The sequence below is a fragment of the Alexandromys fortis genome, unplaced genomic scaffold (genome assembly GCF_014885135.2).
Source record: "Alexandromys fortis isolate MF-2015 unplaced genomic scaffold, M_Fortis_MF-2015_v1.1 scaffold_230, whole genome shotgun sequence".
Taxonomy (NCBI): domain Eukaryota; kingdom Metazoa; phylum Chordata; class Mammalia; order Rodentia; family Cricetidae; genus Alexandromys; species Alexandromys fortis.
The window spans coordinates 1259819-1276887 of NW_026068206.1; the positions used below are offsets into that span (position 1 = coordinate 1259819).

General features: G+C 37.7%; 1 protein-coding gene across 1 annotated transcript in view; it reads left to right on the forward strand.

Annotated features, from left to right (window-relative positions):
* Positions 1 to 17069, forward strand: part of Chm (CHM Rab escort protein) — a 170023-nt gene that overhangs the window by 137219 nt on the left and 15735 nt on the right. The window contains exon 12 of the mRNA XM_050130219.1: positions 4497 to 4593. Coding sequence (XP_049986176.1) covers positions 4497 to 4593 — 97 coding nt within the window. The remainder of the gene's footprint in view (positions 1 to 4496; positions 4594 to 17069) is intronic.

The following is a 17069-nucleotide window of genomic DNA, read 5'->3' on the forward strand; positions in this document are numbered from 1 at the left end:
ATTGGCATGGTATAGTTTAAGGAAATTATATAGCAATTAATGTTTCACTCATCACATTGGTCTGGCATTGTTGGCTGATGTGTCTGGATTTCCCATTAAACCAACTGTAAGCTTAGTGAATACATTGGAGAGTGGCAGAGAGGCAGAACCATGAGGAGAGCAGAGAGGCAGTTCTTTGAAGAAGCTGAACTGGAAAGTATAAGATGGGAATTGGCCTCTGAAGAGGGCTATGGAAGAGGAGGGCTTTCTTTTCAAGGGTTCTTAAGGATTTTAGCTATTTGAATGGAGTCAGCAGAGGAGTTGAGATACCCAGGCAAGAAAGAATGTAACTGATAAGTTGAAGTCCATCCAAAAGTCAGAGAGAAACCAGACTAACCATTGCCCTTAGAAATGTGAGGCATGTTAAAATCAGAAGGTGAAAATAGAACTATTTTTTTTTTTTAAGTTTGGGAGTTGATGTTCCATTCTTTAAATTACAAAGCGAAGTCTTCTCCCGAATATGAGACTTACAAACAACTCAGACCTGAAAGAAAGATGTATGATAATCACTTTATGGCATTCCTTGTTCTGTGTGCATTTTCTTGAGCAGTGTCAATGGTCCAGTCAAATCTGAAGATTATAGACTTACATGATCATGAGTATGCCCCAGTCAGTCTTCCTATCTCTTTTAATCATTTCTTCTCATTCTGTCAGTTCATAGAACTGCCCCTCTATTTCTTCAGACTTTTATCATTTCTCTTCTGCCCTCTTCCTCCAGGGCTTTCCATAGGACCACAAAGGAAAATCTCTTTCCTGTTTCTGGCTATTAATTGTATCCATTTCTCTCTCTTTTTTTTTTTAAAGTGATTTTTTTTAATGCAATCTTTTCTCATTCTACATAGCTGTCCCCATTCCCACTTCCTCCCCTCCTCCCATCCTACCCCATCCCCCACCCCCCATCCACTCCTCAGAAAAGATAAGGCTTCCCACAGGGAGTCAACAAAGTCTGACAAATCACTTTGAGGCAGGACCAAGGCCCTCCCCCGCTATATCTAGGCTGAGCAAGGCATCCCTCCAAAGAGAATGTTTTCCTAGATGCCAGTTTAAGTACTAGGGATAAATCCTGGTCCCACTGCCATTGGTGCCACAAACTGGCCAAGCCTCACAACTGTCCCCTACATTTAGTGGGCCTAGTTTGGTCCTATGTAGGTTTCCCCCCAAATCAGTCTTGAGTCAGTGAGCTCCCACTAACTCAGGTCAGCTATTTCTGTGGGTATCCCCATCATGGTCTTGACCCCTTTGCTCATACTGTCACCTCTCCCTCTATTGGACTGGTCTCAGGTAGCTCGGCCCAGTGCTTCGCTGCGGATCTTTGTATCTGTTTTCATCAGTTGCTGGATGAAGGTTCTATGATAACAATTAAGGTAGTGATCAGTCTGATAACGGGAAAACCAGTTTAGGCATCCTCTCCAATGTTACTTCCAGTCTTAGCTCAGGTCATCCTTATGGAATCCTAGGAATTTCCCTAGTTCCATGTTTCTTTCTAGCCCCTTAATGGCTCCCTCAATCAAGATAGCTCTTTCCTTTCTCTCCCTCTCTGTCCTTCCCCTTTCATGAACATCCTGTTACCTCATGTTCTGCCCCACTCCCTGATCCCCTCCCCCTCCACTTTGCTTCCCCTACCCACTCCTAATCTTCTCAGGATATATTGTCTGTTTCCCCTTCCACAGGGGATCCATGTATGTCTCTCTTAGGGTTCTCCTCACCAAGGGCCACTTGAGAAAGTTACACAACCAAGCAGACTGACCTTACCACATAGTTGTGGCATCAGCCTCATGCAGCTGGATGCTGTTCATGTACAAATCCCTCTACTTGCTTTTGATCGCTTCTTCATTCACCCCAATGTCTAGTAACAGTCTTCACTTTCTAACTCACTCTGTTCATCTTCTTGTTTCTCTGGGTAAAATAAAATACCTGCCTTGCACAAAAGAATTCGAATTTCTACCCGACCATTCACAATATATGTACACCATCTCAAGGGTGATTAAGGAGTCTATGTCTTCCTTGTTCATGGGCAACCTCCCTCACAGGTGCCTTTGATCTATGCATGAATAATTACCTAAAATCAATCTTGCATGCACACATACAGACACAGTAACTGAAAGTTTAACATTAAAAACAAATAAAACAGCCCAGTCTCTTGACTCTGTCTCTATCTCTCCTGAGTACCCAGCCTCTCCCTTCTTTTTAATAGTGTGTTCTATACACTATACTTGCTACTTCCAGTTCCTGAACTCCTAGTCATTTCTAAACCGCAACCTTGCTCCTGTCCATACACATCTACCACAATTTCTGTTACTGAATGCAGTAAAAACCATGATATTTAGGGTCAGGACATTTTTTTATTATTTTCCACTAGGCCTTTCCTGGTAGCTTTTGACAAGTTTTTTTTTTCCCTATCTCTTGAACACCTTTGACTTCCAAGTCCTGTGCCCTCCTCATAACACTGACTTGTTCTCTGCCTCCTTGAAGCTCATTTTTCTTTTTCTCCTGTTCTTAAATATCAAACATTTCCCCTTCATCCAACTGTATTATCCTCCCTGCATACTCAAACCACCATGGCATGTATGCAAGTCCATAGTCTCAACTCCATGTCAATGCTGAAGGCCGCCTCTTGAAGGCATGGGGTTCCAGGTCCCCATGGCGAAGTTTGACTGTGATTATCAAGAGATAGGCACTTAAAGCAGAACTCACTAGCTTCTGCCCTCACTCTGCTTTTCTTCTAGTGCTCACTGCCTCCGAGAACAGATCTGACATTTCTCTAGCTACACAGATGTCCTTCTCTCTGACATTTCTCAACCTTTGGGTCTTGTCCTGTTCTTCATAAAAGTTGTCTCCATTCCTTCCTTTTCTGCAGTCTCTGCCTTCTAACTTGTCACCCTGTTTCACACCTGTCTTCTCAGATCCCTCCTTCACATGGCAGACAGAGTTACAGTCCTTTATTTTTCCTTCAGCCTCTTCTTCCCTTGTTCTTTCCCTGCCTCTCTTCCCACCTCTCTTTAGATCTTCATTTTTAATTGCAAGTAGAACTAAAAAGATTAGAGGGTAGGGAAATAAACAGGTGGACAGTTCACGCACATTCCCTGGTGATGTTAGAGAGTTAGGAACTTCTTGTTAAAGAGGGAATTTAAAATCTCTGAAATACTTAAAGAGTCAACGTCTCAGAGTTCAGGTGATGGAGGTGCACTAGTAGGACAATACTGATTATATCTCAGTAATAAATTATGAGAATTGCAAGAACCAAAAGAAATTTTTCCATGTTAGTAGAGTCATTGAAGGAACATTTTCAATTATGGTCATATTTTTAGTCCTCATCATTTCATTATTTCATGGTGTTCAGTATTTTGGTTTCTTGCTCTCTGATGCTAAAATATATTTTCTATCCTTAATAGCAGCAAAGGGAGTTAAGAGGAACATGGAGAACTGTTTTTGAAACATCATAAACCCCCAAATAGATGGCAAATAGGGTAGTCATTGCTATCAAGCTCAATTTCTGTTGAAGGAGCCCGCTTCCTGCCATCCAGCTCCCGGCCGCTTGGCTAGCTTATGCCCCAAAATAATGACACACAAACTGTATTCATATAAACACTGCTTGGCCCATTTCTATTAATGTGTGTAGCACCACGAGGTGCGCTTACCAAGAAGATTCTAGCCTATGTCCATCCTGGTCGGAGCTTCATCACGTCTGCCCCAGAGAGGAGAGGAAATGGCGTCTGTCTGAGGCGTCTTACCTCACTTCCTCTTCCTCCCAGCATTCTGTTCTGTTTACTCCACCCACCTAAGGGCTGGCCTATCAAATGGTCAAATGGGACAAGGCAGTTTCTTTATTCACCAGTGACCTTCCTCCATCAAATTCCTATTTTTTTTTAATGTGTTCTAGTTGCTTCCTCTTTGCATTTCTTGTCAGAATGCAAGCACAGCACATGCAGGGAAAAGGGAAAATGGAGCTTTCTCTTTCACTAGCATTTCCTTTAAGAGGATATAGTTTCTTCAGATTGTAGATTTGGCTGAAGAATAACACTGAAACTTCAGCTCTATAGAGAAACGTTGATCCAATAGTCATGTAAAGCTTTGAAAATATGACCTATATAACATATCAATACTAGACCACTTATTATTATAATCTGATTTCAAGGAAGAGAGTGCTTATATTTTAACAGTAATATTATAATTGCTTTCCTTTGACTAGTATGTGATGTGTGATGGATGGAATTGGTATTAAAGATTTGAAATATTCAGTTGATGAGAACAATATAAACATGAATAATAATGAGGAAATTGGATAGTGAGGCCTGTGTTGCATGATTTACAGTTTACTCCTAAATTATAATGAAAACATTATAAGCAAAATGTTTTCAAATCTCAAAGAGTATTTGGGAATTGTGAAGTTAGCACTCTAAAGATAGAAAAATAAAAAGACCTAACAGTTTTTTTCTGTTACTTGTTCTGATCTTCAGGTCTCCATTATGACAGTGCCAGCAGAAGAACCAGGAAGTTTTGCTGTTCGGGTCATTGAGTTATGCTCTTCAACGATGACATGCATGAAAGGCACATGTAAGCACAGGACTATTTCTCTCTCTCTAAATTCTCCCGTTAATACTTTTTACTGATCTGTAAGACTGAAATGCATATTAGATAATATACTGTTTTGGTAATTTATACATTGTACAATGTATTATTTAATGTTGGTAAAGGTCTTTACAGAAAGTTCTGTCATGTGCAAGCAGTCACTTTTTTTCCAATGTGGACACCTTTTATTACCTTGTCTAGATTGTTCTAGCTGCTACTTCTTACAATAGAATGAATAGAAGCAATGAATATGGATATACCTTTCTCTTTAAAAAATTTGCCTCTCCCCCTTTTATCATACTAGGAAATGAACATACAGCCTCATGTATTTCAGGTGATCTAGAACTAAGGCACAACTTCAGCCTTTAAGTGTTCATTGTTGAATTTAACACAGACAATTTCTTTGCCTATTTGCATAAAATGAACATCAAGAGTGATAACAGCATGAAATAATAGAACCTGTCATTAATCCTAATAGTGATATTTTTTTCAGTGCTAACGTTTACCCAGTGCCCTAGGGTGAAGTGGGTTTCCCTTCTCTGCTTCACTTCCTTTAGGTAGGTGCAAGTTCAAGTTTCTAGAAACATAGAAAAGCAGCACCACCGCCTAGGAAGCAAGTGTTGAATACACAGAACTTTGGCAAACACTTCACGTCCAAACTAAAACAATACATAATTCAATTAACCCTCTGGGATATTTATTTCTAGATCACTGAGATGTAGAAACATTTTACATAATCATCACATTTGACTCTTTTTTCCTTTGTTATATTTCAAGAAATATACAGAGGGAAAATGTGACATTTGTCTTTCTGTGTTAACTCACTCAATATAATCTTTCCTAGTTCCATCCATTTATATGCAAAGTTCATGCTTTCATTTTTCTTTTCGTTTGAATAGTATTTCATAGTGTATATGTACCACACTTTTATTCTCAGTTGAAGGACATTTAGGTTTTTTTGCATTTTCTAGAATAGAAACAGCAATGAACTTGGTTAAGCAAGTATCTCCAGTGTAGTATGTAGCATCCTGTAGACATAGGTAAAGAAGTGTTATTGGTGGATCACGTGATTTTATTTATAGCCTTTTGGGGCATCTACATATTGATTTGCACAGCGGCTGCACCGCTTTCCAATCCCACCAGCAGTGAACAAGAGTTTCTTTTTCCTGCATCCCTTCTTCATATGTTTTCAGTTGCTCTCTTGATCTTTGCTATTCATACCATGGTGAGACAAAAATCTCAAAGATGTTTTGATTTGCATTTTTCTAATTGCTATGGACAGTGAACATTTTCTGAGATATTTCTTAGTCATTTTTTTCTTCTTTTGAAAACACTGTCTAGGTGCAAAGCCCAACTCTGGGATTTGAGTTCTTTATATTCTGCATATTAATTGTCTGCCAGATAAAGAGTTGGCAAAGTTTCTCTCCCAGTTTTTGAGCTCCAGAATGTTTATGAAGCATGTAATAGTCTGTCTATGAACAACAAATTATTGTTGTATATAGTAAATGTCAAATGCTGTTGATACGTTACAAATACATTGGATTATGGAGTCTATGTGTAATGAAACATTATACATTTTAATTTTAAGAAATCATATGTTTTTTCCCTTCCCTGGCTCCTTACAAATAAACCCCACATCCCTGCCCATCCAACTTCTATTCTTTCTCTCCTTTTAACAACAACAACAACAAAAAACACGGTAAATCAAAAAAAAAAAAAATAACTAATAAGACAAAAAAATCTCAAATGATATAAAAAGAAAAATAAAGTCCGTTTTGTATTGACCAGCTACTCTTGGGCATAGTGCCTGCCCTTGAGTGAGGTTGCTAAACCCAGTTAGACTCTATTGGAGAAAACTTATTCCCCTTTCCTATAAGGTATTAATTGCAGATAGCTTCTTAGTTAGGGGTGGAACTTAGAATCCACTTCCCCTTCTTAGTGCTGGAATTTTTGTCTAGCTTGAATATATGCAGGTCTCTTTGTGCTCCCAAAGTCTATGTGAGTTCATATGTACATCGTTCGTATTATATCTGAATGACACTGTTTCCTAGGAGTCATGCATCACTTCTGACGTCTACCCTGTCTTCTCTTCTACATAGATCCCTTAGCCTTACAGAGAAGGATTTGATGAAGACCTCCCATTTAGGACTGAGTGTTTCAAAGTCCCTCACTTTCTGTGCATTTTCTAGTTGTGGGTCTCTTACTAACCATCTACTTCAATAAAAAGATTCTCAGATAAGGGTTGAAGTATATGCCGATATATGGGTATATCAGGATGCTACTACGAGTTATTTTATTGTTATGTTTCTTTCAGAGAATAATGGTAATAGATTTTTTCTATGTTGATCCTACACATCCAAAAGCATGGGAGATCCTTCCATTTTCTGGTGTCCTCTTCAATTTCTTTCTTCAATGCCTTAAATTTCTAGTCAAATAGATCTTTCACTTCCTTGGTTAGAGTTACCCCAAGATACTTTATGCTGTTTGTGGCTATCGTAAAAGGTGAAGTTTCTCTGGATTCCCTCTCTGCTTCTCTATCCTTTGTGTATAGGAGGGCTACTGATTTTTTTTTTTTTTTTTTGAGTTGATCTTGTATCCTACCACATCACTGAAGTTATTTATCAGCTGTAGAAGTTCTTTGGTAGAGGTTTTGGTAGAGGTAGGGGTCACTAATGTATACTATCATATCATCTTCAAATAACAAAAGTTTAAATTCTTCCTTTCCAATTCGAATCCCCTTGATCTCCTATAGCTAGAACTTCAAGCACTATCTTGAAGAGATATGGTGAGAGTGGAAAATCTTGTCTTGTTCCTGATTTTAGTGGAATGGCTTTGAGTTTTTCTCCATTTAATTTGATATTAGCTGTTGGTTTGCTATATATTGATTTTATTGTATTTAGGTATGATCCTTGTATCCCTAACCTCTCCAAAACCTTTATCATAAAGGAGTGTTGAATTTTGTCAAATGCTTTTTCCGCATCTAATGAAATGATCATATGTTTTTTTTCTTTCTTTATATGATGTTTTTTTTTTCTTTATTTATATGATGGATTACATTGATAGATTTTCATATGTTGAACTAGCCCTGCATCACAGGGATGAAGCCTACTTGATTGTAATGGATAATTTTTTTAATGTGTTCTTAGATCCTGTTTGCCAGAATTTTATTGAGAATTTTTGCATTGATGTTAATGAATAAGATTGGTCTATAATTCTCTTTCTTGGTTGGGTCTTTGTGTGGTTTTGGAATCAGGGTAACTGTAGCTTCATAAAAGGAGTTTGACAGTAACTCTTCTGATTCTATTATGTGAAACACATTAGGAGTATAGGTATCAGCTCTTCTGGGGAGTTCTGATAAAATTCTGCATTAAAACCATCAGGTCCTGGGCTTCTTTTGATTGGTAGGTTTTTTTTTTATAACCGCTTCTATTTCCTCACAAGTATTTCAATTGTTCATCTGGTCTTGATTTAATTTTGGTAAATGGTACTTATCTAAAAACCAGTCCATTTCTTTTACATTTTCCAACTTTGTGGCACATAAGCTTTTGTAGTAAGATCTAATGATTCTCTGAATTTCCTCAGTGTCTGTTGTTTTGTCCCCCTTTTCATTTCTGATCTTGTTAATTTGTATGTTCTCTCTCTGGCTTTTGATTAGTTTGGATAAAAGTTTGTCAATTTTGTTGACGTTCTCAAAGAATCAGCTCTTTGTTTCATTGATTCTTTGGCTTGCTTTCTAAGTGTTTCCATTTTGTTGATTTCAGCCCTCAATTAGATTATTTCCAGTCTTCTACTCCTTGTGGGTGAGTCTGCTTTTTTTTTTTTCTAGAGCTTTCAGCTGTACTGTTAAGTCTCCAATGTGGGCTTTCTCCGTTTTTTTAATGTGGACACTTAGAGCTATGAACTTTCCTCTTAGCACTGCTTTCATAGTTTGGGTATGTTGTGTCTTCATTTTCATTGAATTCAAGGAAGACTTTAATTTCTTTCTTTATTTCTTCCCTGATCCAAGGGTGGTTCAGTAGTTGACTGTTCAACTTCCAAGAATTTGTAGGCTTTCTGTGGGTTGAATTATTGTTAAATTCTAACTTTGTTCAATGGTAATCCGAGTTACTAATATTTTTTTTTATCTGTGGAAATTTGCTTAGTTACCAAGTATATGGTCAATTTTCAAGAAGGTTCCATGAGATGCTGAGAAGAAGGTATATTCTTTCCTATTTGGGTGGAATGTTCTGTTCTATAGATGTCTGTTTAAGTCCATTTGATTCATTACCTCCATTAATTCTCTTATTTCTCTGTTAGGTTTCTGTCTGATTGACCTGTCCATTAGTGAGAGAGGAGTGTTGCAGTCTCCTACTATTAGTGTGTGGGGTTTTATGTCTGCCTTGAGTTCTAGTAATGTCTCTTTCACATAAGTGGGTGCTTTTATATTAGGGGCATGGATATTCAGGATTGAGACTTCATCCTGATGAATTGTTCCTGTTATGAGTATAAAATGCCCCTCTCCATCTTTTCTGATTGATTTAAGTTTGAAGTCAATTTCTTTAGAAATTAGAATGGCTACACCCGCTTGTTTCTTAGGTCCATTTGCTTGAAAAACCTTTTCCCAACCCTTTACTCTGAGTAGGTGCCTGTCTTTTTGGTTGACGTGTGTTTCTTGTGAACATCAGAATGTTGGATCCTGTTTTCGTATCCAATCTCTTAGCCTGTGCCTTTTTATAGGTGAATTGAGTCCATTGATATTAAGTGATATTAATGACCAGTGGTTGTTAACTCCAGTTATTATTTTTTCCTTTTTTTGGTGGTAGAGTTTATGTGTTTCCCTTCTTTGAGTTGTGCTGTTGAAGGGTCGCTAGATTTCTGAGTTATTGTGGGCATTGTTGGATTCCTTGGTTTGTGATTTTCCTTCTATTACTTTCTGTAAGGCAAGATTTGTGGCTACCTAATGTTTAAATTCGTTTTTATCCTGGAATATTTTGTTTTCTCCATTGATGGTGAATGAAAGCTTGGCTGAGTATAGCGGTCTGGGCTTGCATCCATGGTCTCTTAGTTCTGCAGCACATCTATCCAAGACCTTCTGGCTTTCATGGTTTCCATAGAGAAGTCAGATGTAAGTCTGATTGGTTTACCATTATAAGTTACTTGACCTTTTTCCTTTGCAGCTCTTAATATTCTTTCTTTATTCTGTATCTTTTGTGTTTTGATTATTATATGGTGAGGGGATGTTTTTTGTTTTGATCCAGTCTATTAGGTGTTCTGTATGCTTCTTGAACCTTCATAGGAATACCTTTCTTTAGGTTGGGTAAGTTTTTCTATAATTTTGTTGAATGTATTTTCTGGACCTTTGAGCTGTAATTCTTCTCCTTCTTCTATCCCTATTATTCTTAGGTTTGATCTTTTTATTTTGTCCCAGATTTCCTGAATGTTTTGTGATGAGAATTTGTTGGATTTGCTATTTTCTTTGATCAGTGCGTTTATTTTGTCTATGGTGTCTTCTGCAGCTGAGATGCTTTCTTCTATCTCTTGTATTCTGTTGGTTATAGTTGTTTCTGTAGTCTCTGTTCATTTACCTAGATTTTTCATATCCAGCCTGTGCTCGGTTTGTGTTTTCTTTATTAACTCCATTTCAGTTTTCAAGTCTTTAACTGTTTCCATTGTCTCTTTGATTGTTTTTTGTTGGTTTCCTAGGGTATCTTTTATGGATTTACTCATATCTTCAAACTTTTGTTATTCTTCTCATCCATTTTGTTAAGGGAGTTTTTCATATCATGTTTAAGGAAGTCTATCACTTTCATAATGTCAGTTTTTTCTACTTCTTCTGGATTAGGGTGTTCAGGTCTTCCTGTTGTATGTTTGCTAGGTTCTGGTGTTACCATGTTGTTTTTCAGATTGTTGGAGGAATTCTTGCCTTGGCACGTGCCCATCTCTTCCTTCAAATGCTCTCAGGTAGATCTTCTGGTACAGGATCAGGACCCCTTGTTGTCCAGGGACCTTGCAGACAAAAGGCCTAGTTTGGTGCCTGCAAGCTTAGTGAAACAAAGGAACTCCTGCCCTGTTGCACTCACCACCATGTCCTGGCCCAAATACAGGTTTAGCTGGGGAGGGGGGTCTTTTGTCCCCGGAGAAGGGATGGGGCACCTGTGCAGAAGCTGGCATGGGATAGGAAGAGAGAGGCAGTAGCTGGGGAGAGAAGCCCCTGCAGAATGACCAGAACGATAAGGGGGTTGAGGAATGTCTGTGCTCCGTTTCTGGGGCAGAATGGGGCTTCTGCCACCAATCCGGAACACACCCACCCCTCCGTTGGATCTCCTGGTACAGGATCAGGGCCCTATGCTGGCCAGAGACCTAGCAGACAAAAGCTAGAATAGAACTTTTGAAAATCTCACAGAACTGTAAACTTTGAACATTGGGATACCATCAATGCATGATGATTTTGTGAGATAAACAGAAAAGTAAAAGTGATTGAAATGCATCACATGGTGAAGTGGAGGAAAGTAGGATCAAACTTCTATGTAGTGACTTCCATATACTTAGCATAACTTAGAAAATGTTTTGTATTATAATGTGCACTACTGACTGTAATGACTATCTGTGTTTTCTACAGAGGTCGACAGTCACACTCTATCTTCTCATGACAGTAGAGAGGACAGATGTTCCACAAGCACATACGTGGTACTCATCAAGCAGAGTCCCAGTTTTTCCTTTTACCGGCTTTGAGATATCTGTTCCACTCTTAACCTTCCACCTCTTTTCTCCACTAGAATGATAATGTTGTGTGTGCGAAATAAAATAATGTTTATAACATACATGCACAGACAATTCTAGGTTTTTTAAATTTATTTAAGAATTTTTTTAATGCATCTTATAATTTTGTGAGCAATTCTTGGGCAGATTTAATTTGAGGTTGGTGAGATCTCTTGGAACTTTCTGTGCTTTTGTCATGGTATATGAATTTCCTGCATTTCACATAAGAAGTCAGTCAGATTGTACTCATACTCATATGTGTGTATGAGGGGGATTGGTGTGTACATGTCTCTTCAACAATGGCAGTAATTAATACCAGCTCATGACAAGCACATTTCATTAGCTACAAGTGTGTTTATTAAACACTGACTAAGTAAAAGTTTTGTTTGAGAAATAGAGAAAAGTGATTTTTAAAGTTTGGTCCCACAAAGGATCCATGAGGTATAAAGATTGATAGTTCAATTTCAAAAATAATCCTAATATAAAAATAACACTTAATAATCTCTAATACAAAGAACTCCAAAGTGGAATCAGAGAAATTTAAAATTATTAAAGTAAACTGTAATATGACTTTCTTTGGTAGACCAGGAAAGCTACAGAGTTTGATATTTTGATCACATGTATAAAAGTTCCCCAGGGCTTGGGATAGGGTTCTTTGCATAAAGTGCTTGTGTAAGATGAGAACTTGAATTAGGATCCCCAGCACCCATTTGAAAACACCTCACTCCTGCAGTCTCAGTGATAAGAAGCTGAGACAGATGGACCCTTGGGGTCTGTTGGCAAGCCATTCTAGCTGAAACCCAGAGCCCCCAGGACCAGTGGAAGACACTGTCTCAGAAAATAAGGTCCTACTGAGGAGTACATCGCAATGTCAGCCTCTGACCTCAACACATCACCCTCACAGGAGAGCTCATGTGCTCCTGACACACATATACATCACACATTCTCTCTCTCACACACACACATACACACAGTTCCCCATTTCATTCACCAATATTTTCCATCATTTGAATAGGAGATTGATTTTATTATGTATTAATTATACAAAGGAACAGATTTTATTATAACGTTTGCATACATTCATGAAATGTGCTCTGATCATAGTCACATACTGTAATGGCGTAAATGAATGCAAACAGATTGTAAAATATATACACAGCTTTAATGGGGGAAATTAGACTTACAGTACCACAGTTCCCTTGGAGAACAGGAAGCAGGCCCCGGCAGATTTATAGGTAAACATTCACCCGAGGCAGACACGCCCCCTAAGGCTGGGCTTCACCCTACATTTCCCCCTTTTGTCTAAATAAGACAGAACTAAACCAAATACAACTATAACAAGTAATAAATATAACAAACAATATTGAGAACAAAAGTTTTGCTAGACATTCTATCTCAAGGAGTCTAAATAATGTAGAGTAACTACAATTATATAATCTTCAACTCCGTCAAAGATCTAAGAAGGGAATAAATATTACTTAACAAACGAGAGATATCCAAAATGTGCAACAATTGATAGAGACAACTGACTACCTGGGCAATCACCCAAAGTCTCTTTTGCAATGTTGTCAACCAACTTTGGCTAAAGCCTAACATAACTGACATACCATTATTAAAGGCAAGGAACTTTCTTAGAACTATCCTACCCTGTCTTGGTAGGATAAGACAATCCTGTTTCATCCACTTAGGGATATTCTGTATCTTTGTCAAAAGTTGAGGTATGGGCTTTTCTTAACCCAAAGGCCAGTTCTGCCAAGAAGACAAGCTCCCAGTGGAATGTCTTTGGTGCTCAACATTCTCTCGGGAGTAGAGTGGTGTTGCCAGGAGTAATTGTGTCTTGGCACAGAATTCTAGGTTAGATTAAAGGCCATTTTCTACAGCTCTTAAAGAGGCTGAAGATTATACTATCTATACTAAATATAATCTCTATGTATCTAGAATACCTTATTAACCTTAAAATAAACATGACAAACATATAATTCTCAATAACTATCTAACTTGAAGACAAAAAGAATAAACAACTGTGCAATGTATGAAGACAGTGATCTTCAACTGTAAACAATGTCATTACATATCAAATGTAAACAGTGTTATATTATGTAAATAGTATCAGAGGTAGAAATGTACTTTGTAATATGGTAAATGTATCAATACAATATAGACAAAGTTATAAGCCTACTCTTATACAAAAATAGAGGTAGGAACACTCACATTCAATATTCAATATATCAATATACAGGAAACAGTACCAATACAATTTTCTAAAAATAGTAATTCACAAATACCAATCATCCCATCAAACCAGTTAATCCCCCTTTTTTTGAACCCCTAATTCCATAAAATATCTCCCCATCCCCTCAACCCTAAACCAACCAATAAAAGATGTCCCTAACCCTGAGGGCAAACTCTCTTGGGAGAGGGGACGTTGTCCTCTAAGATTGCTTCTAGCTGACATGGGGGCAACGTTCTCCTTAGGGGCTCCTATGAAAGCAAATGATGGTAAAATTCCCAAATTAACCTTTGACCTAAGAAAATTATATCTAGTCTCATAGCGTTTTGAGAAGGTCCAGCCAGAGTGTTGTCAAAAATGTGCACCATTCGAAATTGTCTCATGCAGTTGGTACTAAAAAACAGGTCTAATATTAGCGCTTAAAAAAAATTCATGACGTCATAAAAACCAGATTGAGTTGATGTTGTGGGGCCCCATCTTCATCCTGGAAACTTCAAAGATTACTGTAGGAAAATCTGTTGCTTGTTATTGGAAGTTTAAACATTAACAACAAAGACATATACTGACATATAAAGAAAGACAGAGATGTGAGGAAAGGCAAAAAAAGTTTATCAAGTATATAATGATTTTTATTCTGTCCCATTGCATGGCTCCTGACCTGAGAATGAAACTCTGAAGTATCTCTTATCAACAGGTTTGGGTTGAAGAGGGACTGAGCCATAGTCCAACTCCAAAACCAGCTCTACATATTTATAAAGAAATGTTTAAGAAAACATATATATATTTGATACTTACAGAATATGTCCATCCATCAGTAATCAAATATTCAGTGTCCCTTAAATTCTTTGAAGATGAGTATTTTCCTGTGGAGATAAGAACCCTGCCCCCAACCTATCTGTATTTCTTACCATCAGTATGCTCGCCATCCTTGTGAATGAATTGTTATTTATATTTTCCACGTGGCTTCTCTTCTTCAAACTGAACCTTTATTAATTTTGACGGTATCCAAAATTTTTCCTCACCTGTGGAGACAAGAGCAAAACCCCTTCCCCAACGCAGCACATCTCCTGGCTTCCATTGAGAGGTCAGCACATCCTTGAAATAAACCGGTTGTTTTAGTTCAGTAGACTTTTCCATTATCCAATGTCTTTCTGCAGCCATTGTTCCCTTCTCATTAGCATTGGGAAAAATCAAGATTAACAAAGCATTGTGTAACCTATTTCTGGGGGTGTTTTCTACCCCTTTCTATTTGTTCAACATATCCTTTATAATTTGATTTGATCTTTCTATGACTGTTTGACTTGTAAGATTGTATGGTATACCTATAACATGGTTGATATTGTAATAATCAAAAAACCGTTTCATTTTCCTAGAGACATAAGCAGGACCATTATCCGTCTTTATTTGTGTAGGTATACCAATGATAGCCATGACTTCTAATAAATGAGTGATTACTGAATCAACTTTTTCTGAATTTAAAGCAGTTGCCCACTGAAAACCTGAAAAAGTGTCAATGGTGTGATGAACATACTTCAATTTGCCAAATTCTGCAAAGTGGAACACATCCATCTGCCAGATTTCATTCCTATGGGTGCCCTTTGGATTAGCCCCTGCAGGCAGTGGCGTTTGGTTATAGAAAGAGCAAGTAGAGCATTTCTTTACAATCTCCTTAGCTTATTGCCATGTAATAGAAAACTCTTTCTTCAAACCTTTGCTATTGGCATGATGTTTTTTATGAAATTCAGAGGCTTGCAGCACACTACCAATCAATAATTGATCAATTTCTGCATTACCTTGTGCTAGAGGACCTGGCAGACCCGTATGGGGTCGGATGTGTGTTATGTAAATAGGGCAAAGCCTATTCCTGGTCAAATCTTGAACCTGGATAAACAATGAGGTTAGTTCTGTATCATCAGGTATAAATTCAGCAGTTTCAATATGTAAAATAACTCTTTCTGCGTATTGTGAATCAGTAACTATATTAATAGGTTCTCTAAAATCCCTTAGCACCATAAGAATGGCGTATAATTCTGCCTTCTGAAGAATCATAAGGACTTTGTTCCACCTTACCCAAGTCTTCTGATTTGTAACTTGCCTTCTCTGATTTATTGGCATCAGTATAGAATGTACGGGCTCCAGTTATTGGAGCATCACGGACGATTCAAGGAAAGATCCAAGAAGTTCTCTTTATGAAGTTAAGGCTCTTGCTTTTTGAATAGTTGTTATTAATGTCTCCCAAAAAATTAGCACAATCTCTTTGCCATGGTTCATTATCTTCCCATAATTTCTTTAGTTGATCAGCAGTGAAAGGTACTATAATTTCTGCTGGGTCTATGCCTGCTAGTTGACAAAGTCTCAGCTTGCCTTTTAAAATTAACTCAGAGACTTTTTCCACATAAGTTTTCAGTTTCTTACTTGGTTTATGTGGTAAAAAGATCCATTCCAAGATAATATCATCTCTCTGCATTAAAATTCCTGTAGGAGAAATTTTTGATGGTAATATGACGAGAATACAATCGAGCTCTGGATTCACCCTGTCCACATGTGCCTGTTGTAATTTCTCTTCAATCATTGTCAGTTCTTTTTCTGCTTCAGCTGTTAATTCTCTGGGACTATTTGAATCTTTATCACCATCCAAGGTTTTGTTCTAATGAATTATTAGATCAGTTGTTATCCCAATAGCTGGTCGTAGACTGGAAATGTCTCCTAACAGTCTTTGAAAGTCATTAAAAGTCCATAGGCGATCTCTCCTAATTTTTGCCTTTTGTGTCTTAATTTTTTGCAAACCTATTTTATAACCTAAATAATTAACAGAATCTCCCTTCTGAATCTTTTCAGGAGCAATTTGCAATCCCCATTTAGGTAAAAGTATCTTTATTTCTTCAAACAGTCTGTTCAAGGTACCCATGTTTGAATCAGATAACAAAATGCCGTCCATGTAATGATATATTATCAATTTGGGAAATTTCTTGCGGATCATTTGCAATGGTTGATTCACAAAATATTGGCACAAGCAGGGGCTATTTAACATACCCTGGGGGAGGACGGCCCAATGGTACCTCCTCAAAGGTTGAGAATTATTATAAGTAGGCACTGTGAAGGCAAATTTTTCTCTATCTTCTTTTCGTAAAGGTATAGTGAAAAAACAATCCTTTAAATCAATAACTATGAGAGGCCATCCTTTTGGTAATAAAGAGGGCAAAGGGATTCCAGATTGCAGAGGGCCCATAGGTTGAATAACCTTGTTGATAGCTCTGAGATCTGTCACCATTCTCCATTTACCTGATTTTTTCTTAACCACAAATACAGAATTCCAAGGGCTGGTAGATTCTTCTATATGTCCAGCATCTAATTGCTCTTGTACCAGCTGTTCTAAAGCCTGTAACTTTTCCTCAGCTAAAGGCCATTGCTTTGTCCATATTGGTTTCTCAGTCAACCATTTTAGAGGCAAGGCTGTTGGTATCTCTGAAGGGACATCAATTGCTTGTTCTTG